The sequence below is a fragment of the Podarcis vaucheri genome, assembly GCF_965113315.1.
Source record: "Podarcis vaucheri genome assembly, chromosome: 1".
Classification (NCBI taxonomy): Eukaryota; Metazoa; Chordata; class Lepidosauria; order Squamata; family Lacertidae; genus Podarcis; species Podarcis vaucheri.
The window spans coordinates 117654369-117682126 of NC_138759.1; the positions used below are offsets into that span (position 1 = coordinate 117654369).

Here is a 27758-nt window from a genome sequence, read left to right on the forward strand (position 1 = left end):
AAGTCCTACAGTGTGAAGTGGACAGGCATACCAACCTCATTGAGAACTAGATTGAAGATGCACTTCTAATTACAATGCCAACTTCTAATAGCTGATACTTCCTTTTTGCTCCAGGTAATGGAGATGTATCTTCCATTTTGTGGGATTGCCATATCTAACGCTCAGCTGTTTGCTGCTTCAAGGAAGGAGTATGATAGAAGCAGAGTAAGTGAAAAATTGCAATTTGGGCCACTGCTACTAACTTTTACTTCATATGCTATCTCTGCATGATCACATGATGAAAGGTCAGGTGACTGAAGATAAATCACTATTATTTCTAAAGAAAGCATTGACACTTTGTTGAAAATACACATACATTTAATACACATCGCTTTGTTAATCAGTGCATGTATTTTGCCATTGGTTGCATTATTTTGTTCTGCTGCTCAAGAGCGAAGAATATATTGTATGAGTAAAGCTACAATCTTACGTGCTCTTTCATAGGAATAAACATAGTGAAACGTCTGTGAGTAAACATGCTTAGAATTGCAGTGTACATAAATATATTTCCTGTCTTCCTGTTCTTCATAATTTTAGCTTCATATTCAAAGGGTATCTTGCAGCTACGGATGTTTTTACCTGAATTTTTTATCTACCAGTAGTAATTCTAAAGTAATTCCTTTCCGCTGACATTATGATGCCAACATTTTTTTGAGCTAAATGCTGACCACTAAAAGCTTTACCAGGATGTTACAGTGTGCAACTCATGAGAGCACAATGCACAAGCATTGCAAAGAGCTTTCTTGTGTTCTGTACGACTTGACTACTGTAGAAAAAAATTAGTCATTATTTTTGACATTTCAGTGGGAGTCTTTGATTCCCCCCTCCACCCCTCCTGAATCTTGTCAGTGACATTTGTGAGGAAATCGGGAGGCCAGGGGTTAGGGATCTGGCACATACTCAGGAGAGCAACAGGACACAACTTTATTGCAACTTTACACATCAAGTAGTTTGGCATGTAAGGCTAGGGACAGATCTTGGCAAAAAGAACCTGTGTGTCTGAGGAAAGTCTGGGAGGAAGGACGCTACAAATAGAGTCCTAATGCAATCAATTCCATTAATTGGTATAGCTTAAGGCATACATGAAACACTGAAGTAGCCTTTTATCCTGGCCCCATTGAGAAAATGAGCAAACAAAAGCACTGATTTCCATGATCTTTTACAGGGACATTTGCCCATTGCTATTTTGGGCACCTAAATTTAATTTAGAAGGAGTAAGCCCATATTACAAAGTCAGTAAGTTTTATGCAGTAACTGGTACTTTTAGAAGTCTTGTTTCGGGGGGGGATTGTCCAATAATTTATCCGAATTGTAATAGCTGTCCCTCCCATGTATGTAGGCCTTGCTGGAGGTGGTTAATGATCTATTTGAAGAACAGACAGACCTAGAGAAAATTGTGAAGAAGATTATGCACCGAGCCCAAACTCTACTAAAGTGTGACCGCTGCTCGGTATTGCTGCTCGAAGACATTGAGTCCCCAGTAAGTAGTGTTTCAGATTTCAGGTTACTACTCGGTAAATTCTCTTGGAAGATATAACAACAGAGTAAAATGCTTACCTTTGTACAGCGGTCACACACTTTTGGCTGCCCTTGCCAAAGAATTTAGTTGCTAGTTCTGCTACTTTCCCCCCACAGGGATGCCAACATGAACAAAAAAATTGGGGTGGGGTGGTAAGCCCTGCTCCACATAATCGATCGCATGATGTGGTCACACACACCATTTGAATGGCAATGCCCATCAACTTGGGGGGGGGGGGGCTCAAATATTTGACAAGGGTGGAAAATCACCTGCCTCTAAAGCAAACAAACAAAAAATCCCCTTGGTATACTTCATTTGATAGGATATGACTCATTGCTGATCAAAGTGGTTGGCCTCTGCTGGCTTATTCTATTGGCCTGTGCTTCTGTCTGGTCTCATATGCTTATTGCTGCTCTTAACAAGATTCTGAATACCCTAGGGAGACCCTTAGGCGACATAAACACCAGTGTATAAATAGCAGTAGTCGTCCTAAGTTGGAGAGCTTATACCCATAGATGGCTCCCTGTAGCCAGTAAATAAGGCAGAAACACATTCTCCTAATGATGTAGTCATGCTTGGGCAAGTAGGAACAAGACTTCATGAAAGGGAAAGGTGCAGGGGCTTGCTTACATTCATGATTGCAAGTACGTGTTCATGTTGTGCCTTTGCACACATGGTGAGAAGCTGACTTTGTGGTATTTTAAGTGCACATTCAGACTGCTGTCATTCTCTCTTAAACATGTTGAGCACGTTTAGTCTAAATGTGCATATAATAAAATATATTTCATAAATCATTCTCAGTTAAGTCCCAGCATCTTAATCTTAATGCAGGCACATCTTCAGAGACTGACACACATGTTTGTCTGCTTCTTTCTCCAGTTTTGTGTTCCCAAATCCTTCTGCTCTTGCTCTCACCCAAGTCTGCACAAAGACCTTAGGGATACCAGGTCACTAACTTAGTCAGGAGCTCAAGCCTGCCAACCAGGCCAAGCTGAGTTGTTTGCTTCTCACACCAGACACCAAGATAACACTCAGAGCATTCTCCAGACATTCCCGTGAGATTTACTCTGGTTCACCAAAATGGCTTGTCCCTGTGCTCTGATTGGAGACTTTGGTTTGACTGTTAAATCTCACTAGTAGGTTAGGTGGGTGGCACAGAGAAATGGCATGCAACCTTTCCTCGTGTTACCAAGTCCCTAAATGTTTTTTCCCCCCTTCATTGCTGCTTGGAGCAATGGTAACAGAAATAACAGCACCCAAGACAGAGTGCTTTTTCTCACTCCTCCTTATGGTGTTTTGAGCTATCATCACTGTTTATAACAGTGACTGCAACAAACTCCCCGCCCCCACCCCTCACCCAGTGACGATTGCTACAGGAACTGCCTTGCTTTCTCTGCCTGAAAGTGTGATTTATGATTGATTGGTGCTCTGAATCAGCATGTCAGTCACTTACCCACTAGTGCTGTGACATTTGGTTAAAACACAAGTATGTGGAAGCAACCAAAGGATTGCTGGAGGTGGCTGTCAGAAGATAGATGGGGTATTACCCCCGAGACAAACTAGGCAGCAAGCTTCACTTTGTATTGACAAGTGCTGGAATCGTGAGATCTTGTAAGAAGCAAGGTGAATGTTGTGCCTACTACTTTGTAAATGTATTACTGTTCTTCAAGAAACAGACGGTACCGAGGAGACCACCTGACAATGTCTTTTAGGCATGGAAGTTACAGCTAAGCAATCGGTTGGTGTTCAGATCCCTGTTGCCTGTGGTGGTTTCATTATAGTTTGCAGCTACTAGTTTCAGTTGGACTCTTATATTCTTATATAAGAATATAGGCTTCTTGTCTGCTATTTTGACTGCTGCCAAAAAATGATTGCATGGCAGGGAATATTCCTCTACTAGTGTAATGATTATCATCCTGATGTTGAAGAGTAAGCTGGCACTGTGAAAGTTTATAATCTGAATTTTCTCACCAGAGTTTGTATTTATTTATTTCATACACTTTTAAGTTTGCACCTGCAGTAGGCTTCTTCAGTGTTAGAACTGGCAAAATCCTAAAGATCTGATTCTTTAAAAGTTATCCCATATCTCTTTTTTACATGAAGGCAAGGAGCACGTTTATGTTACAGCGTGGATCATTTTGACTCTAATGATGCATGATGGAGCCTTACACTGAGCTGAACCTTTGGCCCATCTAGGCAATTTGCATAATCCTCAAGTGAAATTTCCCTCATCCATATGACCATTGGCCTTGCTGGCTGGGACTGATGGGAATTGGAATCCCACAACACTGGGAAGGCCACAGGTTCGCCATCCCTGGTCTACTCCAATAATCTTAAAACTTTCCAGACTTAGGGTACATCTTAATTTTAATTATTTATTGGTATTTCATAATTTAATACCACCAAAAAAACCCTAATAAGTATACACTTCTTCATTTTTATACCCTAGTTTTGTATGGTAGAAGTGCTTCTGATGAGAACTTAGGTCAGGTTGCAAGCCACTAATGGGTCTCTTAACTAACAGTGAGTTTCCAAGGCAACCCTGGACCAGGGTTTTCCAAACTTGTTTCTCCCATCATCTGTGACCACTTTTCCTGCTAGCTAGGGATGAACAAAATACGAATTAATTACAAAAACATGGTTGGGGAAAAACAAGGAAAATATTCAACATGCTTCACCATGAGAGCCATTAAAGTGAAAAAGAATGCTATAGAGGTAAACTTCGTGATCTGGAGTTGTGACTCTAATCTATATGAGCAATCATTTTGCAGTCAACAAGTTTTGCATTTACTCAGCATTATTTAATTGGGGAAAGTGGGCTCTTTGCAGTGAGCATAGAGAGTTGCTTTGTGCTTACTGTTTTATCACTTGAACATGTGTTTTTCCACTGTTGTGTTTTTAAAAAGTCGGGGGGGGGGGGGAATCTGAGACTCATATGTATTTGTTTTACCATGACAGGTAGTGAAATTCACCAAATCCTTCGAGTTGATGTCGCCAAAATGCAGTGCAGATGCAGAGAATAGGTTAGATCTCATGTTTTATATTGCAATCGATTATGATTTAATGAATAATCATTGATTGTTGGACTGTCTATGAATAGCTGTTTTATAAAAGTGATCCCCCCCACAAAGGCCTGAATTTAATATATTTTCAATTCAATTAGATTATTTCACAATTTCTTACATGTTGCACAAAATTAGCAGGACTTCCCTTCCTCCATCTTGTGCTGTTTCTTTTAAGTAACTGCATTTTACAATATGCTGTACCAGAGAAAATAACACTTTTCTCAGATGGTCCAGGTATATAGTTTACCTGCATAAACTACAAGAAGTTATGGTAACCAGTAGACCTGGTGATGCGAGACAATGTATTATTGTGATCAGGTTACCTCTCTCAAGAAGAGTTGCTACTAATGCAGCAACCTAAGTTGATGGAAAACACTTTGTGCCACCAACACTATGTGTCTACTCAAAGTAAGGAGCTGACAGTACACCGAAAGTACAAACCTGATTGCTAAGTATGTTCAACATAGATTGACTCTCCTCCAAATTCAGATGAACCACCTTCTAAAAACAGGGTTTCCAAACTTGGTTCTCCAGCTGTTTTGGGACTACAATTCCCATCATCCCTGACCATAGGTCCTGTTAACTATGGATAGTGGGAGTTGTAGTACAGCAACAGCTGGAGACCCAAGTTTTGGAAACCCGAATCTAAAAGAAACTCTCATTTGATAGAATATCTCTAGAGCAAGAGTAGCCAACATGGTGCCTTCCAGAAGTTTTGAGTTCCAGCTCCTATCAGCATGGTCAGGGGTGATATGATCTGTAATCCACAGCATCTGGATGGAATCAGTTGCAGCAGTAAGCATGTAGTAATAAGCACAAATTTGCTTGAGGTTTAGGCAGCCTACTGTTTGAACCCCCACTTGAATTATTTCTTGTTTTGTTAACTTGGATGCATTCTGCTGCTCCTAAAACCTGTCACACATAATCCCCCTGTCATATAATAATGTCAAGATATTAATTGATGCTGTGCGCTTTAAATCTCTGCCCGCTTCATGATGGATTTTGCAAGATACACAATTATGAGTTCTGTGCTTTGGTAATTGGAACCTTGCCCTCAAAGGCTCTTTTCCCCTCGGTGTTCCTGAAGCTGCTGAAATAAACTGAAAACATTTAACAAGATGCTTCGTTTCTGCACCTTTACACATTTAGATGTTATACTGCTATCAAAGCATGTATTGTATAACTTTGATATTCGAACTGAGAACCATGTGAGTGAGATTTTTCTAAGACTTGCTGTCCTGTTTTCTTTTTAACTAAGTTTTATTTATAAAACTTTTTCCTTTTAAACAGAGAACACCAGTCTATGGAGAATTATGCAGCTAGCTAAAAATTATTCCCTTTTCTGTGGCTGATAGATCCAGCTGCTTTGTTGCTGAGCCATTTCTCTTTTGTCTCAGTATGCTCTGCTCTGAGACTGATAGTCATGGTATTTTATTCAAAACAGTTAGAAAATTTATGTTGCTTTCCTTCAGTTTTTTCAATTTTATTTTTACTTTTAACTTACAAAATTAGCTGAATATGATGTTGCTTATTCATCCCCCTGTTCATATGATGGCTCATATCTTAGACTTTTGCTGAAGTTTTGACTGTAAACAGAGATTTCTTTGAGGATGTCGTCATGAAGCCTCCCATTACTTGGAATGAGTTCTGATTTGTTCCATTGAAGAGTTGATGCAAATTGAGTTAGATCCAGACACTTCACCTTAATTTGGTTGTGAATTGAGCTGCTTGTGTTACGTTGCTAAAAAAGAAATTTAGGTAACAGCCTTGAATGTGATTTTGAAATGGCATTAAATTAATGGAAGAGTTGAGTTATTCTGTACCATAGTACTACAGTGGAACCTCGGTTTTCGAGCGTCTCGGAAGCTGAACGTTTTGGTTTTCAAATGCTGAAAAGATAGAAGTAATTGCTTCTGTTTTCGAACGCATCTTAGAAGTAGAACGGCTTCCGAGGCACGTTTCTCAATTTTCTCCACTGAAATTGACAATCACCCATTGCGCCTTGGTTGTCAAACGTTTTGGAAGTCGAATGGTCTTCTGGAACGGATTATGTTTGACAACCAAGGTTCCACTGTACACTCCAATTAGAATTCTAAGCATTCTGCATTGACTTAAAATAGGGATGCAGAACCCTTGTGTTCCAATCCCCATCATCACCTTCAGTTATAAGGAAGATGGAGAAAGTGTCCTCTAAGGATGCAGCCTCTATGAGATAAATGTCAGCACTACCCTGGTAGCATGCTAGAGTCTGCAGTGTTCATCCATCTGGATTCTTTAAATATTACTTCACTCTATAAATGTTGAGGTTGCGCTTTATTTTTACGCAACCTCAGCAGTGAAGCATTATTTAAAACACTGGGGGTTCACTCCAGTTTTACGTTACTGCATGCCGCCTCCATGGCAGCCATTGTGATTGGTGCCCCCAGCACTCTTAAAATGTTCTTACTAGTCCAAAAAGGCTGGCAACCCCTGCTCTACAGTCTACGTTGGTTTACAATTCTCAATCTCGAGACTCAATACTAAGCGTTCTAAATAACCATAAGAGGAAACTCTCTGCTTCTTTGAGTTCCCCTGCAATTAGATGTTTTCAGCAATGGAATCTGTCGTTTTGAACAGTCTCCCGTGAGAAATTTACCTGGCCCCTTTGCAGTCAGTTTGGATGATATCTTTTGGCCTGTTGCATGGAGGAGAGTGAGAGCACACTGCCCTTCCTGGTGTAGCAGTCTCCAGCCTCACATTGCATGTTCACATGGGGACAGCATGTCAAGACCTTTTTTTCAAGTGGGTCAACTTCATAAGTAAGGGACATAGAGTTGGGGGCACAGAGCAGGTGTAAGGTGTTGGAGGACAGAGCTTGGTGTACAGTGCAATCTGCCTCATGCCTTCTTATCTAGCATGATGCCCCCAAGTTCAATGGAAGATGCTGTCCTTCAAGATTCAGCTGCCAACCTCGTCAGCTTGTGTATGTGGAATGGAAAGGTGCCATCTTGCCCTTCACTCCAGAGAGCAGAATATTTTAGGCCGGCCACCTTGGGCCACCCTCATATATGCTGCGAGGAAGATGAACGGACCAGTGCTTGGCTGCACCACTCCAAATATATCATCCAAACCGGCCCAGGTTTATTTCAGCAAACATTTCCCGGGATTCATCTTTCAGGATCTGTCCGTTGCTGTTAATTGAGTTCTGTCTGCTTTTTTACATAGCCACAGTGTCCTATTTTACTCTTACCTTTTTGCATATTTATTGAAATTTCCTTGTTTAGCCGCTTTGATCACATCCTTCATTTCTCTAAAAAATAAATAAATACTGGAAATAAGCATATAAATAAAACGGATGTATTATTCTGTTCCTAATGCCATTGAGCTGCTCTGAATTTTTATAGGTAATCCTGATATAAGGCTATGCTTTCCAGACTTATGAAGATGGGCTTTCAAGCAACAGTGACTATACCCTTTTCTTCCTCTGCTCTGCCTTTATGATAGCTTCAAAGACAGTTTGGAGAAACCGTCTTCATCTTATTCAGACTGGCTAGTAAATAATAGTATTGCTGAACTCGTAGCTTCCACGGGACTCCCAGTGAACATCAGCGATGCATATCAAGATCCTCGCTTTGATGCAGAAGTAAGGCATCCTCTACCTACATAATTACACACCTCTGTATTATCTTAAATCACAAAATCTTAGCTACTTCCATTATATCCGATGCCTTCCGTTGTGATTTGAATCATGTTTATAAATTGCTCTGCCGGCTCAGTGTTCATTTTATCAACGTATCAGATGCTGGCATAACCCTATTATTCTCTCTCCCTCTTCTGAATTAACTTTATTCCATTAGGTTTAGTCATTTTTGTGGTAATAGCTGCATACTTGCAACCAGATCGTTGGATAGTTAATTCAGATAGTTAATTCTGCTCCCACCCTCACTTCTTTTCAGCCCTCCTTGTCTCTTTAGGATTAGTAAGCTCAGAACCAGCAATGAAAATAGAAACCAGGGCTCCCCACATTCTCATTAGTTGCAACATCCTACATGCCTTTAGCCCATAGTTCCCAGCCCACCAAACCAGCAAGTCTTCCCACTTCCTTCCTACTAATAATAGCATACAGCCCCTCCTCTCTTAGGTCCCTAGCTTTCTCCCAGTCCTGCTTTCTAGAGATGGGGTGGGCCGAGTCACAGCAAATGTGAGTGTCCAGGCTAAGATTGAAAAGAGCAAAAATCTGGGTTGCCACAGCCCCACAGGTACCTTCCTTGATTCTGTTGGTTTAAACCCCGTCCCTCCTCCACTCACTACTCTGCCCCTGTCCCTCAAGGGGCACTCACCCCTTAAGGGAGGTGGGAGAGGCCCACCAGGTCTCCCCTCCTTCCCCTGATAGTTTCAGACGTGAAGATGCTGCAGTGTGTATGCAGGCAGTATCTTCACTTTTGAAACAACTGGAAGGAGGAGAAAATGCACAGCAGGCCTCTCCCATGTGGGAGCCATTTCCACTATCTCTTAGCCCAGCGTGGCCCTCAAAGTGAGTGTTCTCCCCACACCCCCATGTTGGGCAGTGGGAATCAGCCCCCCCCCCCCTGAGTATTTGAATCGGAGACTGGAAGGGGGTCGAACAGTTTCGGGCGAGCAATCTTACATTAGTCCTTTTACCATGCCTCTGCATTTCATCAACTCCATGTGTCTACCAGCCACCTTTTCTGCAGACTACTGCTTTTGAGGCCACAATTTACTTTTTACCAATTCCTTCAGCCACCCTGTCTTGAGCAGCCTTCCTAATACTCCTTCCGCCCTCTCCTCCACTATAGAGCTTTTCAGAATCTTCCGTTCTGTGAGGTTTATTCAGAGCTTCCCCTCTGATCCATCCCTGCTGTCCCACTTCCACTTTTCCTGTACCCTTTCCCCCAATCCTCATTTTCCATTGCTTCATTGAGTCTCCCTTTTCTTAACTCTGTTGGACTACCTGCACTCTTCCTTTAACATGCTTGCCTCTGGGATCCCTGCCTATTGCTTTTTCTGCTTTAAGGATTTCCCCCCCAGCTCCCAGACTGCACTTGTGTGAAGTTTTAATACCATACAAACTAACAACTTCCCCTTGCCTCATAGACGGTGGACTGCAAACTACTTCAGTTCCTAGAGCAGGAGTATCCAACCTTTTGGGGCATGGGGACACATTTATTGTCCACACCACAACATTCTCATTTCACAGAATAAAAACTTGCTGATACCCAGGCTCCCCCCAAAGAAGGCAGAAAAGATCTACAACTCCCCCCCCAGACAAAAATCAGACACCATCCACCAAAAAACAGACATTCCAAATGTCAAAAAGTAGCCTCCCCCAAAGAACTCAATTCTAAAAATGTAAATATTGAGTGGTTTAACATGGGGGAGGGGGTCTGATTGCCTGTGGGCACCATGTTGATAACCCCAATCTGAGAATAACTAAATTTCCTAAGCAGTTGCACTTGTCAGAGGCTTAACTATCACAACTGCAATGCTATCGAGATTGCTGGAAGGAGAGAATTAGGTAGATAAAATAAAACACAGGGCATACTCAGAGCAGCCCCAGTATTGTTAAAAGTCAACATGTGACTGCACTCAGCATCCAATAGTGTGCTTTACAAAACAACAACAACAACAAGACTGCTTGGCTGTTATTGAAAACTCTTTCCACATTTATTAACTTACAAATTTATTCTTCCTCTTTAGACTTGATCTTTAGATTTTGGACAACCATGTAAAGTATTCAAAATCTAATAAAATGTACATTAACAGGAGATGTGTTCTGCTTCAAATGATAGTTTTTAGATAAATAGGTTTTGTAGCATACCTCAGAAAGAATATTCTGAGATGTAGGCTTGAGATGATTTATACTGAAAGGCATAAAATCTGAAGGGGAAGTCAAATTTTAAAATAGTGCAGGGAATTAGATGGTGACATCACAGTGCCCTAGAGCCACTGTAGGTAATATTTTTGTATTGTATTTGTATATTATTCATCCTCCACAAAGCTCAGAACAGTGTACACGGTGTTATTCCAACTGAAACTGTATTTTACAAAGTTTTCAGTTCATAAAACCTGTCAAGAAACGCCTTCCAGGTCATCACAGTCATGTTTTAAAAAACTGATATATTCTAGATAAACTCCCAGGACTAATTTACAGTGGAAATAGTGGGTTTTAATTTATTCAGCTTTTCAGAAATGCAGTTAATGCCAAAACATACGCATAAGCAACACATGCCATATTCTTTGTAGTTATTTAATATAGCATGTTCTGCTTAGCATGTAATATCTGTGTTTGCTAAGGCAATCATTACATTGGTGGGGGGAAATGAGATGGTAAAAAGACATAACCCACAGAGACTCAGAAAATACAACCAAGTTCACTCCAACTAAAACAAGTGAAAGACTTTGCTGTTTGTAAAGAGCTTTCCAGCTTAGACTTTGCTGCTTTCTCTTTCAATTAGTTCTTATTTAAATAGTGCTTGTTTTATTGCTGCTTTTTGCACTTTGTTAAAATTATTTCATTGCGTTTTGCACCTTGTAAGCTGCCCCAAACACTTGATGGAAGGGGGTGACAACAAATGAATGAATAAAAGCACCGAAGTAAAAAGGTGTCAGAATTTTACTTTCAATTTGAAAGTAGTATAAGAAAAACATGAAGAAAAACAAAATGTGACAGGAAATGCTGTGGCACATTTCTTATCTTACTTCAATAAGAGATTATGATTATTATTTTTTAATAAAGTGATTTTTCTCCAAAAACCTGACTTCAGAGATTAAATATCTATGAAAACAGGGGCAAACATTAACTATTGCTGCCTCATGTGTCACATATTTCCTTCTCTGTGTAAACTAAAGCAGCATTTTTATTTATTTATTTATGCAGAATAAAGTAAGTGTGAAACAAATATGAATTAGATGCATTACATAGTAATCAAAAAATTTCAAGGGATTCCTGGGGCGGGGGGGGGCATACACCCTTCATTTTGCTGTTCTGGGAAGGAAGCCTGCTGTTGGCTTTCTATAGAGCCGACCAGTTTTGTAATTTGCTAGATAACATAGGAAGGAGGAGATTTGGTACAATTAAGCTTGGTGCTTCTCCATATAAATTTTGGGTTTAATGTATTGATTGTTATATGGCTCTTGGTACTGAATATAGTGAAAATTAGAAAGCTGTGTGCCTGTTTTGGAAGGAAGGAAGGTTAATCTGAGCCTGCTTGAGCCCTCATAAACATACAGAACAAGCCTTGATTTTGTGGGACGAAAAATATATGAATCCCTGTGGACCCATGTGGGAGTGAACGTGAAAAAGAAACAGTTGAGTGCCTGGACTCAAAATGTGGGGCTAGCACACAGAGAACCCCAGTAATACAGTATTACTCACAAAAATAAGCAGCACAATGAAGCATTAGGAATGTAGGTTGTTGGATCTTTCTTATCCTATTCAGCTGTACACAGCAGCTGAACTCTTATTACCCCTCTGGCAATGAGCAGACCACACACTGTTAAGTAAGTTTAAAACGCTTTACTTACAGATTCTAGGTCTTAGGTCATGCATCATTCCATGCAGCAGCAAAGATAATACAGGCAAAATACTCTTGAGACACATGCTCAAAGCTTGGGAGCAAGCTTACACATGTCTTCCTTGGTGGATTGCATGATGTGCAGAGAGGGAGGGAGAGAGAGGAAGTAGAAAGGCTGAACTTTCTCCCTTTCCAGATCTAGCTGAGCCTATCCAGCAGTACAGCTCTGTGATCCTTAACCCCTTCATGCACTAACTAGCAGTCATGCATAGTTATGTGCCTGCAGATCTGGATCCTTCTATGTATTTGGACAATTTCCCATATAGGCTAATGTAAGGGTCAAGGGTTGAAATCCTGCTCACTTTGAGCTTGGAAGTAGTACAGTCTGTATACATGTACTGTATTTGAATTTCATTTGGTTTGTAGTAATGCAACCTTTTGAGCATATCACTTGCTAGACGTGTTGGACAAATGCTAAGTCATATACCATGCTAGTCACTAATTGTATTGTTTTCATGTCCTAGGCTGACCAGATTTCTGGCTTTCATATAAGATCTGTTCTCTGTGTCCCTATATGGAATAGCAGTCACCAAATAATTGGTAAGATATCACTCAATAATGACTAATGTGGTTGTGCTGTTAAACTTCAGAACTCCCTCCTTAGAGAAGTTACATTGGCTGGCTTCTTACTTGTTGGCTTTCAGCCTGCAGTTGTAGACTTTTTGTTCCAACAGGCTTTTGGTAACTGACTGTTTTTAAGGAACGAGCTGGTGCTTTGATGTTTTTATTGTAACGATCTGCATGTTTTAATAGCTATAATGTTTGATTGTTTGTTTTTTACTGCTTTCCTCCTCTCTATATTTTTAGCTGTTTCTAGTTCAGCTGTAAAATACTGAGATATGCTCACTATATAATGTCTTGACCTTAAGATTCGTAGGATACAGGATTTAAGACAGCCCAGCTAACAGCCTAATTAATTAAGCCAATGTGACCAGGCATAGGAGAGAGTTTCCCCCATTTGGTTTAGCTGACACATACAGTTTTGATAAATAAGCCAGTAACTACTACAATACAAGGAGCTACGAATTAATGTATAAAATGAACTATGTTTGCTAACTTTCCACAGGAGTAGCTCAAGTGCTGAATAGGCTTGATGGGAAACCGTTCGACGATGCCGACCAGCGACTCTTTGAGGTGAGAAATGCTAAGTTTGCAGCAGGGACTTCTGCTTGAGCGGTACAGGTACAGTGGTGCCTCGCAAGACGAAAAGAATCCGTTCTGTGATTCTCTTCGTCTAGCGGTTTTTTCGTCTTGCGAAGCAAGCCCATTGAAGGATTAGCGCTATTAGCGGCTTTTAGCGGCTCATCTGCTGATCGGATCAGCTGATAAGCGGCTTGGAAAAGGGGGGGAGGAAAAAAAACAGCAGGAACTCGCAAGACATTGTTGTCTTGCGAAGCAAGCCCATAGGAAATTTGTTTTGCGAAGCACCTCCAAAATGGAAAACTCCTTCGTCTAGCGAGTTTTCCGTCTTGCGAGGCATTCGTCTTGCGGGGCACCACTGTAATGGACACAATCCAGCTTTGACATTGATGTTTATTTGTTTCAGCAGGGCTGAAGTAATTGCTTCCTTTAAGGCTTCAGCCCCTGCACATTTACTTGAGATTGCGCTCCACTGAACACTCTGGGAGTTGCTTCTCAACAAATTTATATAGGTTTGGATTGCAATTCTCCTGTTCATAACAACGGGATTTGCTAAACTTCGGCTGGAATACAGCCTATGTATTTCTGCAAGTGGAGTCTCCTTTACACTTGTGTTGTACGCAAAAAGGCATGTTCGTACTGCTCTTATTTTACATTTACTCCTAAATGAATACCAGTGAAAGTACTAGAATGGATTTTCTTGTGAGGGTGGCTAGGCTTCATTCTGAGAATTATTAATCCTGATAATGATCCTGGTAACAACTTCCAGACTTTCTCAGTCTTATTGCAGCTCCACCAAGTATGGAAACATTTCTAACATTTCCAGCATTTCTCACAGTAACTATTATATATTTCCGCCAGATGAGATGGAGCTTTAAAGGACCTTTGTAATGGCTTCCCTTCAGTTTTCTACATGGAGAGGCTGCAGGGCCTTTTGTAAAAATGAAGTGCCAAACAGAATCTGAAATATCACTTCCCGAAGTATTATTCCATTTAGTTTGAAAATTACTGCTTTCAATTTCCACTCTGTAGCTTATAAGAGCATGATAGATCTAAAACAAGGACCCTTTCCATTTCTTCCTCTACAGTTTCTTCACCTCAAATAGTAGTAATTCAGACAGAGATGTTTTTGCTTCCATCATTCCAGTTCTAAAATTGTAGGCTAGAAAATGTTTCAGTTGATAGTACTGAATCCAGGATGGAGAATTACCTCCAAAAATAGTTGTAATTTGAGAATAACTAATCAGATAGAATTGGTTAATTTCAAACTACTCTGGACGTAAAAACTTGTATATTTAGGAACACAGGAAGTTGCCTGATGCTGAATTGGATCGTTGGTCCATCTCTCTTGTTATTATCCACAGTGCTTTGCAGTAGATCTCCAGAGCCATAGCTTTGTGGTAACAGAGATGCTCTGTATATGAATTGACCATTGTCTTGTGCTGCATATTAGTTTTCCCTGCTGCTAGGCACACTGCTTCAACTGGTAATACATATTTTTTTGCAGTACTGCATCAGCCAGCCTTTTAGACTAATGGGTAGTTTTCAACTATCTCACACAATACTGACAGAATTCCACAGGCTATAAGTGAATTTATACATAACACTAACCCATATCTTGTTTCTCCTGGGGGAGGGGGAACATACAGATCACCTGTGTGGGGTGATTGATAAAAGAATGTGCTGAATGCCTACATTCAGAATCGCAGAACAAGTAAACTCATGCGTGAGAGAGAGAGAGAGAGAGAGAGAGACCCATCAGCAGAGTTTTAAAACACAGAATCATGCAGCGCAGTGGGAATGTTAGACCTTTTAAATTCTAGCTCCTTACAGTGCTTTCCCCTCTCTGTCCCTCTTGCAATGAACAAGTAAGTTTAAATGCTTGGTAAGTTTACATGCTTTACTTACAAACTCCAAAGGTCAGATTCATGCATTATTCCATACAGTAAACACAGGCAGAAATCTTGGCATACAAAATATAATCTAATACAGTGCTACCTCGGGTTACATACGCTTCAGGTTACATATGCTTCAGGTTACAGACTCCGCTAACCCAGAAATATTATCTCAGGTTAAGAACTTTGCTTCAGGATGAGAACAGAAATCGTGCTCCGGTGGCACGGCAGGAGCAGGAGGCTCCATTAGCTAAAGTGGTGCTTCAGGTTAAGAACAGTTTCAGGTTAAGAACGGACCTCCGGAACAAATTAAGTACTTAACTTGAGGTATCACTGTAACTATAAATAAGCATGTATTCTGAGCTTGTAGTGAGCAAGCTCAGGCGCATCCTATCTCACTGAGTTCACAGGGTGAAAGGAGAATGAATAAACAAGGAAACTTACCTTCCTTCCACGTGAGGACATGACTTAGCTGAGTCTGAGAATACAGTTCTGTGATCTTAACCCCTTCATGCGTTAACTAGGCCTAAGCTTGCTAGTTATATCTGGCTACAATTTCTCACAATCTCCCTTATCAGGAAAATATAACAATTGCATGCACAATGTAATAAACCACCCAGAGTCCCATCTAGACTTACAGGTTCTTAAAACTGTTTCCTTGTAGCAACAAAGTTTGTTTTGTTTTCTTCCACCCTTTGCCATTTGCCTCTATAGCTTGACAAGCGTCTGGGTTGAAGTGGGGCGGAGGGGAACCCATTGTTAAATTAGATTCAGGGTTCAGGCCTCATCATGGGACTGAAACTGCCTTGGTCGCACTGGTTGATGATCTCCGGCGAGCTAGGGACAAAGGTGAGAGTTGTTTCCTAGTTCTGCTGGATCTCTCAGCGGCCTTTGATACAATCGACCATAACATCCTTCTGGACCGTCTAGAGGGGTTGGGAGCTGGGGGCATTGTTATACAGTGGTTTCGCTCCTTCCTCCTGGGCCGTGTTCAGAAAGTGGTGGTGGGGGATGAGTGTTCAGACCCTTGGGCCCTCACTTGTGGGGTGCCTCAGGGTTCCGTCCTCTCCCCCATGCTTTTTAACATCTATATGAAGCCGCTGGGAGAGATCATCAGGGGGTTTGGAATGGGTGTCCATCAATATGCAGATGATACCCAGCTCTACCTCTCTTTCAAATCAGAACCAGTGAAGGCGGTGAAGGTCCTGTGTGAGTTCCTGGAGGCGGTTGGAGGATGGATGGCGGCTAATGGATTGAAGTTGAATCCTGACAAGACAGAAGTACTGTTTTTGGGGGACAGGGGGCGGGCTGGTGTGGAGGACTCCCTGGTCCTGAATAGGGTAACTGTGCCCCTGAAGGACCAGGTGCGTAGCCTGAGAGTCATTTTGGACTCACAGCTGTCCATGGAGGCGCAGGTCAATTCTGTATCCAGGGCAGCTGTCTACCAACTCCACCTGGTACGCAGGCTGAGACCCTACCTGCCCGCGGACTGTCTGGCCAGAGTGGTGCATGCTCTAGTTATCTCCTGCTTGGACTACTGCAATGCGCTCTACGTGGGGCTACCTTTGAAGGTGACTCGGAAACTACAGCTAATCCAGAATGCGGCAGCTAGACTGGTGACTGGGGGCGACCGCCAAGACCACATAACACCGGTCTTGAAAGACCTACATTGGCTCCCAGTACGTTTCCGAGCACAATTCAAAGTGCTGGTGTTGACCTTTAAAGCCCTAAACGGCTTCGGCCCAGTATACCTGAAGGAGCGTCTCCACCCCCATCGTTCTGCCCGGACACTGAGGTCCAGCGCCGAGGGCCTTCTGGCGGTTCCCTCATTACGAGAAGCGAAGCTACAGGGAACCAGGCAGAGGGCCTTTTCGGTGGTGGCGCCCGCCCTGTGGAATGCCCTCCCATTGGATGTCAAGGTGATGGACAACTACCTGACATTCAGAAGACATCTTAAGGCGGCCCTATTCAGGGAAGCTTTTAATGTATGATATTTTAGTGTTTTTTGGTTTCTGTGGAAGCCGCCCAGAGTGGCTGGGGAAATCCAGCCAGATGGGCGGGGTACAAATAATAAATTATTATTATTATTATTATAGATGGTTCAGTTTGAACATAATGCCAAACCATAGTTAAAAGTAACCACCATTTTGCAAGCCAACAAAAAAACATGGTTCCACATTGCTGTTCGTCTGTGGTTCATCTGCTCCTGGGCTGGATTTAGGTGTTGTTCAGACAACAGAAATAAGCTATAGCTTAACATAATGTGCTAACAATACCATTGTGTTGGTGTCATGGCTATTTTGCCTTATGTTTAACAATCTGACTTAGGTTCCCAGAGAATTGTGTGTTTAAAGAACTTCTTAACAAATAAACCAATGTTGATCTCTGGAGATGACATGTTACAAATTTTTATTTATTTTCCTAGGCTTTTGTCATATTTTGTGGCTTGGGCATCAACAATACAATAATGTATGACCAAGTGAATAAATCCTGGGCAAAACAATCTGTGGCTCTTGATGTGAGTATCACTGTAAATCAACATTTACTAAGGAGGAAGAATTGATATATTTATTATTTGTATTTTAATCTTTCCTGCCGTAGAAATAAGATGCATGCATTTCTATTTTAATTTATTGCCTAGCTCCCCGTGCTCCTCAACATAAGAGAGAGAAAGTTAGCTTTGTTCTGTTTCCTATCCAGTCTTGATGATGTGTTTTCCAAGGACCTGAATGTCTCCATTGAACTTGGTCAGTTCAGATCTAGGCTATCTTGTCATGACTGAAAAGTCCCTATGGGCTTCTAGCTGGCCACTGTGAGAAAAGGATGCTGCACTAAATGGGCCATTTCCTGACCCAGCAGGACTCTATGTCCAGATCTGTGATTTCGTCGTATTCCAATGTCCACAATAAGAAAGCTTAAAATTCTAGATAGCTGTGGCATAAGCAATGGGGAATCAGACATCTATAGTAGCTTGAAAGTTGTTGGTAAGAATGGGCATGCTCCTTTTCCACTGACTTGGAAAAGCTCAGCCAGGGGATGAGTTGTAATAAACATTTGAAAACTATTGCAGCTGCATGCAAATGTCCACGCCATGGCTGTGTATATAATCACAGTCAAAAGTGTGTTTAAGGCTCATCCTGGTACAAAATAAAGGCTCTGTAACTGAAAAATCATTTCAGCATAAAAATGTAATTGATCAGTTGTTAAGATACCGCTCTATTAGAAGGTAAAGATTGATCACACTCTTATCTGAATATTGATGAAGGCAATGATGAAAAACCATCACAATTTGGTTTAAAAAAGCAACACGGGGGTGGAATCAGTGGTATTTGATTCTGAATACACATGGGAAGGTGTCGATTTCCAGCAGTGCTCCCTTCTTCCTGTGCACACTTGGGTTCAGTCCATAATTATTTTCCTTTGGATTATTTTCCTTCATGTCAGAACAATAACATTGTCCGTGGCTTTACAGTATTTCTGAAATACCATTTCCTAAGAAATTATCTAGTAGGTAAATGCTGCAAGTAGAATTGATGACCTGTGGTGTAATATCTCACATATAATGTATGGTGATTCATATATATTAATAAATAATTTTAATAGTCCTTTCAGAGACTGCTTAAAGTTCCTATTTCATTTGAGCTTCTCACTTGTGGAATTTCTCCCCCGCCTAATTTGTTCTGGGTCAGGTGCTGTCTTACCATGCGACATGTTCAAAGGCAGAAGTGGACAAATTTAAGGTAACCTATCAACATTTTACTTCCTGGAAAGGGGTTATATAGAGGTTTTAAAGAATAAAATAGCCAACAAAAATAAGCAGAACTGTGGGGAAAGATTTAATTTTTTGTGGCACTGTAAATTTGTTTCAGTACTAATTTCTGATCTTCTCTGTGGTAACTTGTAGCCTATAATAAAATTCTTGTAATTGTCTCCCTCTGCCATTTTTGTGATCACATGAATACTCATGTCAGGATTATTCTCTGTTCTTTTCATTTAGGACTCTGAATTGTTATCTCCCCATCCCCTCTAACTCCATCTCCCTGTTGTCCCATATTTCTGCCTTAGTGACTATTCAACATCATGATGTACTGTTAATAAAAGTTTCCTAAGTGTTTAGAGAAGTTTCATGCTGTATTGATGAGGAAACTCATCCAGATGGGCGGGCTATAAATAATAAATTATTATTATTATTAGTAGTAGTACAACATTTTTAAAAAGCACAAATCGCTGCTTTCAGCATCATAGTCTCGAAAGACACTAAGAAAAAAGTATCGTGGATCTGGGGAGAAAGGGCACTTAGTTACGAGAAAGTAAGGGGAGGAAAATGAGTCAAAGAATATCATTATTAACTTATATGAAGAAAGAAATACAAGAGAGGAAGATGAGCTTTTAACAATTTCCTAAAGTGAGACAAAGAGGAAGCCAAATGAATGAATGAATGAATGAATGAATGTAAACATATATTCATTTGCACGTGTGTATACAAAACAATGGGAAGTTTGAGCAGGCAGTCCGTGGAAGATTGAATCCATGGGTTTCACTAGAAATGTTTATATCATTGTAGCTAATGAAGCCTAAAAAGCTGCCCACAGGAGGTTTCTCATTGTGGATTGTTTCATTATTTATTAATTTTACAGAGAAATCCTATACTCCAATTATGTGGAGGGAGAAGGAGATATGTTGTTGCTCTGCTGGTGGAACAGCTGCTGTATCTCTTGTGTCCTCAGCTCAGGAGGTGACAGGGAAAACACACAACCAGAAAATGCAAAAAACAGTGTAAAAGTGCCTTTGAAACACTCCATTGCCCACCAACCAGGGACAGTCGGTGATGACACTCACATATGTTGAGGGCCAGGGATGATGGGCACTAGACTCCTCAATGCACACATCCTCTATCATAACACACACACACACAAAATGATGCCACAGCGCCCCCCCAATCCATCCGCTACAGTCGCACAGCTGGCATTAATCTCTGTATAGCTAGGCTGCAGGCATTTCTCCAGGCAGATGTGCAAAACCCCTTAACGTTCCTTACAAGCACTCTTTTATGAGCATAACAGAAAGGATGGAAGGAGAGCCCACACAACAAAAGTCGCCACATAGCTCCCTAGAAAAGGAAGCTTGCAGGAAGCACGTAAAGTTCTTTAGGACAAATGTTCAAAAACTTTCCAGGGAGGAAAAAAGATGCATCTGAACTCATTTCCAAAGATAATATGTAAACTGTTCTCTGTTGATGTGTAATTTACAGTGTGTTTTTTTAAAAACCTAAACTGATTGTGCAGCTGGGAGTGCTGTGCAAGAGATCAATATTTAATAGCTGTATTACATTATTGATAGCTTTGTAAGATACTCCTTTTTGTAGGCAAACAGCACTCAGGAGAACCCTATAGCAGAAAATAACGAATCACTTGTTTTATGAAATCTTTGATTCAAACTGCAATATTAATAGCGGTTCTGCTTTGGTACTTTGGCTGACCTTTGCTTAAACAATAACCGTAAATGGAGATATCTTCAATAGGATATCTATTTAAATCACTTTTTTAAAAATAAGTTTTATTTGTAGGAAGTCACACCAAACCTTGGATATGTAGAAAGACTTCAATATTACTTCACATTACTGAGAGCCAGTGTGGTGTAGTGGTTAAGAGCAGTAGTCTCGTAATCTGGGGAACTGGGTTCGCGTCTCCGCTCCTCCACATGCAGCTGCTGGGTGACCTTGGGCTACTCACACTTCTCTGAAGTCTCTCAGCCCCACTCACCTCACAGAGTGTTTGTTGTGGGGGAGGAAGGGAAAGGAGACTGTTAGCCACTTTGAGACTCCTGAAGGGGAGTGAAAGGCGGGATAGCAAATCCAAACTCCTCTTCTTCTTCTTCTTCATCACTGTGCCTGTATGCATAGTTCTTCAATTTGACACATAGACTTTGGGTTGGATCCGGAGATGTGCACTTGATGAAATTCTATTGGTGGTGCTGTTCTTGAACTGTTGTCAAGTGCTAGCAGAAGGCCATATGGAACACTGTGCAAGTGATTTTGGAAAACAGTGTGCTAGTAGTCATCCTTTGATAGTAGAATTCCTTTGATGCTCTGTTGTCCTAATAGCTCATTAACTCAGGCTGACGCCTCACACCTCACACAGAGGCTGGCCTGACTTAATTAGCTTTTAACACACAGCCTAATTACACATGCCTTAATACACACACACACACACACACACACACACACACACACGTCTATTTCCCATTTTTAACACACAAAGCCTTAATTAAATTCTAACACCTACTGGACTTAGGAATTTAGGGTGCCCAGCACCCACAAACTCATAACAATACGCAAGAGCCTGTTGAAGCGTGAGGTCCCTTTTGCCTGGTGTGATTGCCTGTTTGGTTTATCATTAGGGAGGCACACAATTGGAGCAAAAATGTTCACTTCCTTTAAAGCAATAGCAGAAACTTTAAAAGGCGTCTGCAGTGGCCTTTCCCAACTCATCTGGCAAGCAACATAGGAAACAGCCTTATACTGAGTGAAACCATTGGTCCATCTAACTAACCCATTATTGTTTACACTGACTGGCAGCTGCTGCCCAGCGTTTCAAATAGGAGATGCTGGGGATTGAACCTGAGGCTTGAGATGCTCTGCCACTGAGGCACAGACCCCTCTCCTTAAGCAAAAGGAGTGTTGTAAATAGCACTGTGGATTCCTGCCTTTGCAGTTTCAGTTGCCCTTTCAAAGAAGGAAACTTTGTGTGTGTTGCATACAGTGGTACCTCGGGTTAAGAACTTAATTCGTTCTGGAGGTCTGTTCTTAACCTGAAACTGTTCTTAACCTGAAGCACCACTTTAGCTAATGGGGCCTCCTGCTGCTGCCACCACGCCGCCGGAGCAGGATTTCTGTTCTCATCCTGAAGCAAAGTTCTTAACCTGAGGTAATATTTCTGGGTTAGCGGAGTCTATAAGCTGAAGCGTATGTAACCTGAGATACCACTGTAATTCTCTTGTAAAAGAGACACTTCCACAGTGCAGTTGTTGGGAAGTCCTTTGCCATGCAAGGTGAAAGGAGCACAATTTCAGAGACAACCCAACCCACCACCTCCCTGCTGCCTGGAGAGTACTGCGCTTTCCCCGAAAAACTTCATTCCACTGGAATGTCACTTTTCACTGCAGAAAGGGAAATCTGGTCTAACTCTAAAGCTTGCACAGTGAGGAAAGTCAGGATTCTGTGACTCAGGAGTGTAGAGTGCAACACAGTTTCTTTGAATCTCCAGCATGCTTTGAAAATGGCTGAAAATCATTTTTCACCCTCCCCCCCCCCAAATGCCAGCATTGTTTTATTCCTAGTATTAGTATGCTAAATATAAGAGTGCAAAGAAACAAAACAAACAAAGGTGTGTCACTGGCAATTTCCCCTTTCTAGTATTAGCAATTTCTGTTTTTATTAGTCAATATGTTGGCAAGTTAAGGCTTAAAAGAATTAATGCTTTGAGGGGAAAAGTCAATGATATTGACGCATAAGACTCCCATACTGAAAGGGATGTTGCATTTCTGTATTGTTGCAGTTCGGCTTACAAGTACATTATGCAGCTGGTTTTTTTTTTATTTCTTTACCATTACATCTGCTGCGGAGCCTAAACGGCTGTTGTCTAATCATTAAATGATGCTTATAGAAAAACCCAGGAAAATTGGAAACCTCCTATGTTAGGGAATGTTGCATTATTTATAGAAGGAGGTAAAAAATTTCATGCTTCTGTTCAACTCTTGCCTTCAAACTATTCAGCCATGTAGAAATTTCTAATCATTAATTCATCCAAAGAAATTCTATGCAAAATTAATAGCCTATAAATAGCATAAGTATTAGTAATATTCAGCATGACAAGAGTCTGGAGCAGGATTTCCCAAATGTAGGTCTCCAGCTGTTTTTGGACTACAACTCCCATCATCCCTAGCTAGCAGGTCCAGTGGTGATGGATGATGGGAATTGTAGTCCAAAAACAGCTGGAGACCCAAGTTTGGCAAACACTGGTCTGGAGCAATCACTTCTCTCACTCTTCCCCGCCCCCCCCCTCACCTTCCTGGCAGCATCTCATTTATAACACCCATATCTGACTCACACCCAGATCAATGATTGTTTTCCCTGCTCCTGCCTCTCATCATTGGCTGTGGCCAGTGTGGGGGCATTCAGCATGATCTCATCACATCACACGTGTTTGTAGTAGATGTTGCTAAGAAGAGAGGAGTGAGAAATACGGAGGCAGCTCCATGTCTCTTGTGTAACACCTAGTTCTACCTTTAATATCTGATGGGAAACTGAGAGGGATACAAATGCTGTTCCAAACTACCATACTCAGTCAATCTAAGGGATGGCACATGCAAGGGTATTTTTCTCAGGTCATGAGTGTGAGGTAGCTTTGCTTTGTGATAGATAATAAATAAATCTCCATCGAATGATGAACTATGGGAAGCCAGTAAAATGTGTGTTGCAGTTTGTGTTAGGAAAAGAGACAATGAAAAGATAAGAATGAAGGAAGAGATTCTGTATTTTTGTGTCACAGAGGAATTATTTTTATTATTTGGGCAGAGAGGAGATATTGTGCAGAATAACATCTTAAGGGTTTGTAGGAACAAGTGTGGTCTGCTTTCTGCCACTCTTGGGCATGTAATAAATAGAAAGGCAGTCTAGAAAGATGCATGTATTTGTGCATAAATAGATATATCGTATATACTCGAGTATAATCCAACTTTTCCAGCACATTTTTTATGCTGAAAAAGCCCCCCTCGGCTTATACTTGAGTGAGGTGGGCGGCGGTGGTGGAGAGATGAGCAGCCTGAAAGGAGTCCTTTCTCACTGCTGGTCCTGCTGTCGCTGCCTGCCTCTTGCAAGGGCAGTCATAGGAGCCACGGTTGAGAGAGGCGCTGTGCTGTGCTGTGCCTCTCCCAACCACAGCTCCTGTGCCTGCTCTTGCAAGCAGCAGAGGAGGTGGCGAAGGGACAAGCGGCCCATCCTCCTCTGCCTGCTCCTTTCTCCTCCGCCTTTGCCACTGGCAGCGGTGGCGGCGGAGGAACGAGCAGCTCAAAAGCAGCCCTTTTGGGCTGCTTTTCTTCCTCCGCTGCTGCCTCCACCACCAGGTTTGTGGTGTGGTGTACCGGCTTATACTCGAGTCAGTAAGTTTCCCCAGTTTTTTCTGCTAAAAGTAGGCCCCTTGGCTTATATTCGAGTCGGCTTATACTCAAGTATATAACTGTTAATATGTTTTAAACCCTCCACCAATGAAGCCAACACACTGCAGTTCAGTGTGCACACATGTACGCAAGGAGCAAGCTTCAGCTGTCCAGTCCCAAGAAGGGTACACATGGGGCATACATATTCTCTCCCCCCGACACATTACACATTTCCCTAATTCACACATATGCGAGCACATACACATGGTCCCGCTAGATGTGTTCCAATTCTACACATTTTTTCATATGGTCCCTACAATTCTTACTGTGATCCTGATAAGGTATTCCCAACTGATGCAGGAGTTAAAAGGTAAAGGGACCCCTGACCGTCCAGTCGTGGCCAACTCTGGGGTTGCGGCGCTCATCTCACTTTATTGGCTGAGGGAGCTGGCATACAGCTTCTGGGTCGTGTGGCCAGCATGACCAAGCCGCTTCTGGCGAACCAGAACAGTGCATGGAAATGCCGTTTACCTTCCCACCAGAGCAGTACCTATTTATCTACTTGCACTTTGATGTGCTTTCGAACTGCAGGAGCAGGGACCGAGCAACGGGAGCTCACCCCATTGCGGGGATTCGAACCGCCGACCTTCTGATCGGCAAGCCCTAGGCTCTGTGGTTTAACCCACAGTGCCACCTGCGTCCCTTGTGATGAAGGAGTTAGGTCTGGCTAAAAGGAATGAAGAGTTTTGGGTCTTCACTCAACCTTCAGGCCATTCTCTGTTGTTGAGAGGAAAAGGCGTAAGCCAGCCTGACGCACATTCTTTCTTCCTGTTGATGCAGCTTGAAAGCTCACATCTGTGTGCTGTTTTCCAGCCTAGCCCAGCTGTTTGTGTCCAGGCTGGTTGCTGAGAGGTGACACTGCAGCCTGGTTCCGTCCAAGTTCAAATTGGAAAAAAAGAGAACTGTTAATGCTTTTGCTCAGGAGGGCCATTTACAGGAAGTAACCCTTGGTAATCCCGAATGCCCACCCCCGCCCCATCACAATCTGTGAAATAACTTCTACCTGAGCAAACAAGGACAACCACAGCCACTTTAGTGAGCTTTGGGTGAATGTTCAAGTATAGGACCTCATCACAATAGCTGTCACAACCATACCCTCAAGTAGAGTTCATAGCCAAGCCCCTAAGAAGAGTCACAAATCCCGACAACTGTGTTGATGACCCATTATTATATACACACACACGCAAACTTGCTTCCACACAGTGTTTATTTATACCCTGTCTGCATCAGGTTGAAAAGATCAGCCTTTACTTAAAAAATAGCATTCATGAAATACCTTTTAATAGATCATACTAGGTCACCTAGCAAAATATTGATAGAAATACCTCATTTTTTTACCCTTCAATGGATGTTATGGCTTCCCTTGTCCCAGCATAATATTCTGGCTCAGTTCTTTTTAATTGTACTGGAGTTGTTGGGGTGGGGTGGGGAAAGAGTGTGAACATTTAACATTTACTACGTTTTGTATTTTAAATAAAATCTAATTTTGAGTAAGATGCGTGAGGAATTCTTAAATGGTTTCTAGATATATGGTCAAAGCAAATGCATTGCTTTTTCAACTAGAATCTCTGGCTATGCAGCTTCAGAGAAATAGGAATCTGGAATGTTTTCAAGAATCAAAAGAGCTGAGATGAAGCTGTTTGGCCACTGGGTGCCATCCTTGCTCCACGTTAAGTCTCACAGTAGCCGCAGAGTTGCTGTAGACATGCATAACATTCCAAGCAATGCAGTGCTGACGTAAATTGGGACCGTAATAAGGTTTGCACATGGGCAGGTGCTAGAATCTGGCGGCAGCATCGGCCGTGTCCCTTCCCCACCCTGCCACCGCTCCAAGCATACTTGCAAATGCGACAACGTAAAAGGAAATATCCCCCCTCCCCCGGTTCTGTTGTTAATACCATCATGCTACTCATGTCAAGGATGCTTCCTCCGTGAGTCATCATAGTACTCTTATGCATGGGGAACATGGCAATGATTACGAGTGACCCTGTTATATAGCATATTTGCAGCAATCTCATTCTTGGCTGTAGCCAGGGACTGAACCTGTCAGTGCAAGGCACAGGCAGTGTCATTGTTAGGCACTGTTAGAAAGGTTTAGCACCAGAATTATTCCCCACCCCCACCCCAGTTCAGCTCAGATCTGGAACTCATGAAATAATAATGAAGAAGGAAGTGCTTTGAGCATGCACAAAGTATCTTGCCTGGCCAGTAAGTAACCGCAACTAGCTTATACCCATTCACAGTTGGAAACGGGGAGGCCTTCCAGGGTGAAAAATGCACTCTTCTAGGCAGACTCTTTAGAAATGAGGTCCTTCATTCTCTACTCCTGACCTTTTATTATTGTTTTTCACCAGTGGATGAAAAACGTCTCAACCACTTCTTCCAAAACTATATGCCAGGGCACACCAGTGTCCCATGATGGAACTGCTAGTGCTTCACAAGAAGTAAACTAATTAAAAAATCAGGTTTTTCCCAAAAGCCCAAAAATGCCTTGCCAAAAGAGGAAACTTCCTTTCTACAAGATTTTTCACTCTCCCTTCCTTCTGCATTTCCAATGCATTTCAGTGCAGAGATGTCACAGAACTATCTGCTCACAGACGGGGACATAGTCACTCACTTAGGACACAGTAGGCCATCTATTCGGAGAACAGGTAGTGCCTTTCTCTTACACAGTCCAGAAGCAAACCTTTTCAGGTGTAAGAGAGATTTTGATTCAGAAAGTAGGCATGTCAGGTTAGCAGCATTTTGGGGAAAACAGAGTTTTTAAAAAACCCAGAATTTATTCTAAAGGAAATGCTTTCTTTATCCTAATTCTTTTGAATAAAAACCTGGTCATATGATTAATCATACTCGGTACATTTTGTAGTGCCAGGGGATTGCACAGAATGTGTCTGGAACACACCGATTTTACAAGTCTGGAACAGATAGATTTAATGTCCTACCCCTGACTAGTAGAAGTGGTTTTTCTTTTTAATTTGTCATACAGAAACACACACACACACACAAAAAAAAAAAAAAACCCTAGAGAAGTTAGCTTGACAGATTGGCAAAACTTTTGTCCTTGGGATTCCTCCAATAATAATCAGGCATGCTGATCATGGGCATATTCTCTTATACAAGTTAAGGCTAGCAGCAGTGCCCTTTTAACATTTGCAAATGTGGTGCCTGTTGTAAGCAGTGGCTGTATGTAACACTTCCTTCTTCTTTGGACAGCAGACCATAAAAACACCACCTTGGCCTACTCGTGCATCTTCAACAGCAGTTAGGGAGGCCAGCTTGTCAAGGCTATCTTGCCCCTGTAGCTTCAAAA

The 27758-nt window shown here is 41.8% G+C and overlaps 1 protein-coding gene across 11 annotated transcripts in view; it reads left to right on the plus strand.

Moving 5' to 3' along the window:
* The window catches only part of PDE11A (phosphodiesterase 11A), a 155866-nt gene that overhangs the window by 54342 nt on the left and 73766 nt on the right, over positions 1-27758 (plus strand). For all 11 annotated transcript variants that reach the window (XR_014222011.1, XM_082232795.1, XM_082232798.1 and 8 more), the window contains 8 exons: positions 115-204; positions 1379-1519; positions 4517-4581; positions 8107-8245; positions 12662-12737; positions 13264-13331; positions 17658-17750; positions 18922-18972. Coding sequence is in view for 10 of the 11 variants with exons in the window: in XM_082232795.1 (XP_082088921.1) it covers positions 115-204; positions 1379-1519; positions 4517-4581; positions 8107-8245; positions 12662-12737; positions 13264-13331; positions 17658-17750; positions 18922-18972 (723 nt within the window). In the remaining variant the exon portion in view is untranslated. The remainder of the gene's footprint in view (positions 1-114; positions 205-1378; positions 1520-4516; positions 4582-8106; positions 8246-12661; positions 12738-13263; positions 13332-17657; positions 17751-18921; positions 18973-27758) is intronic.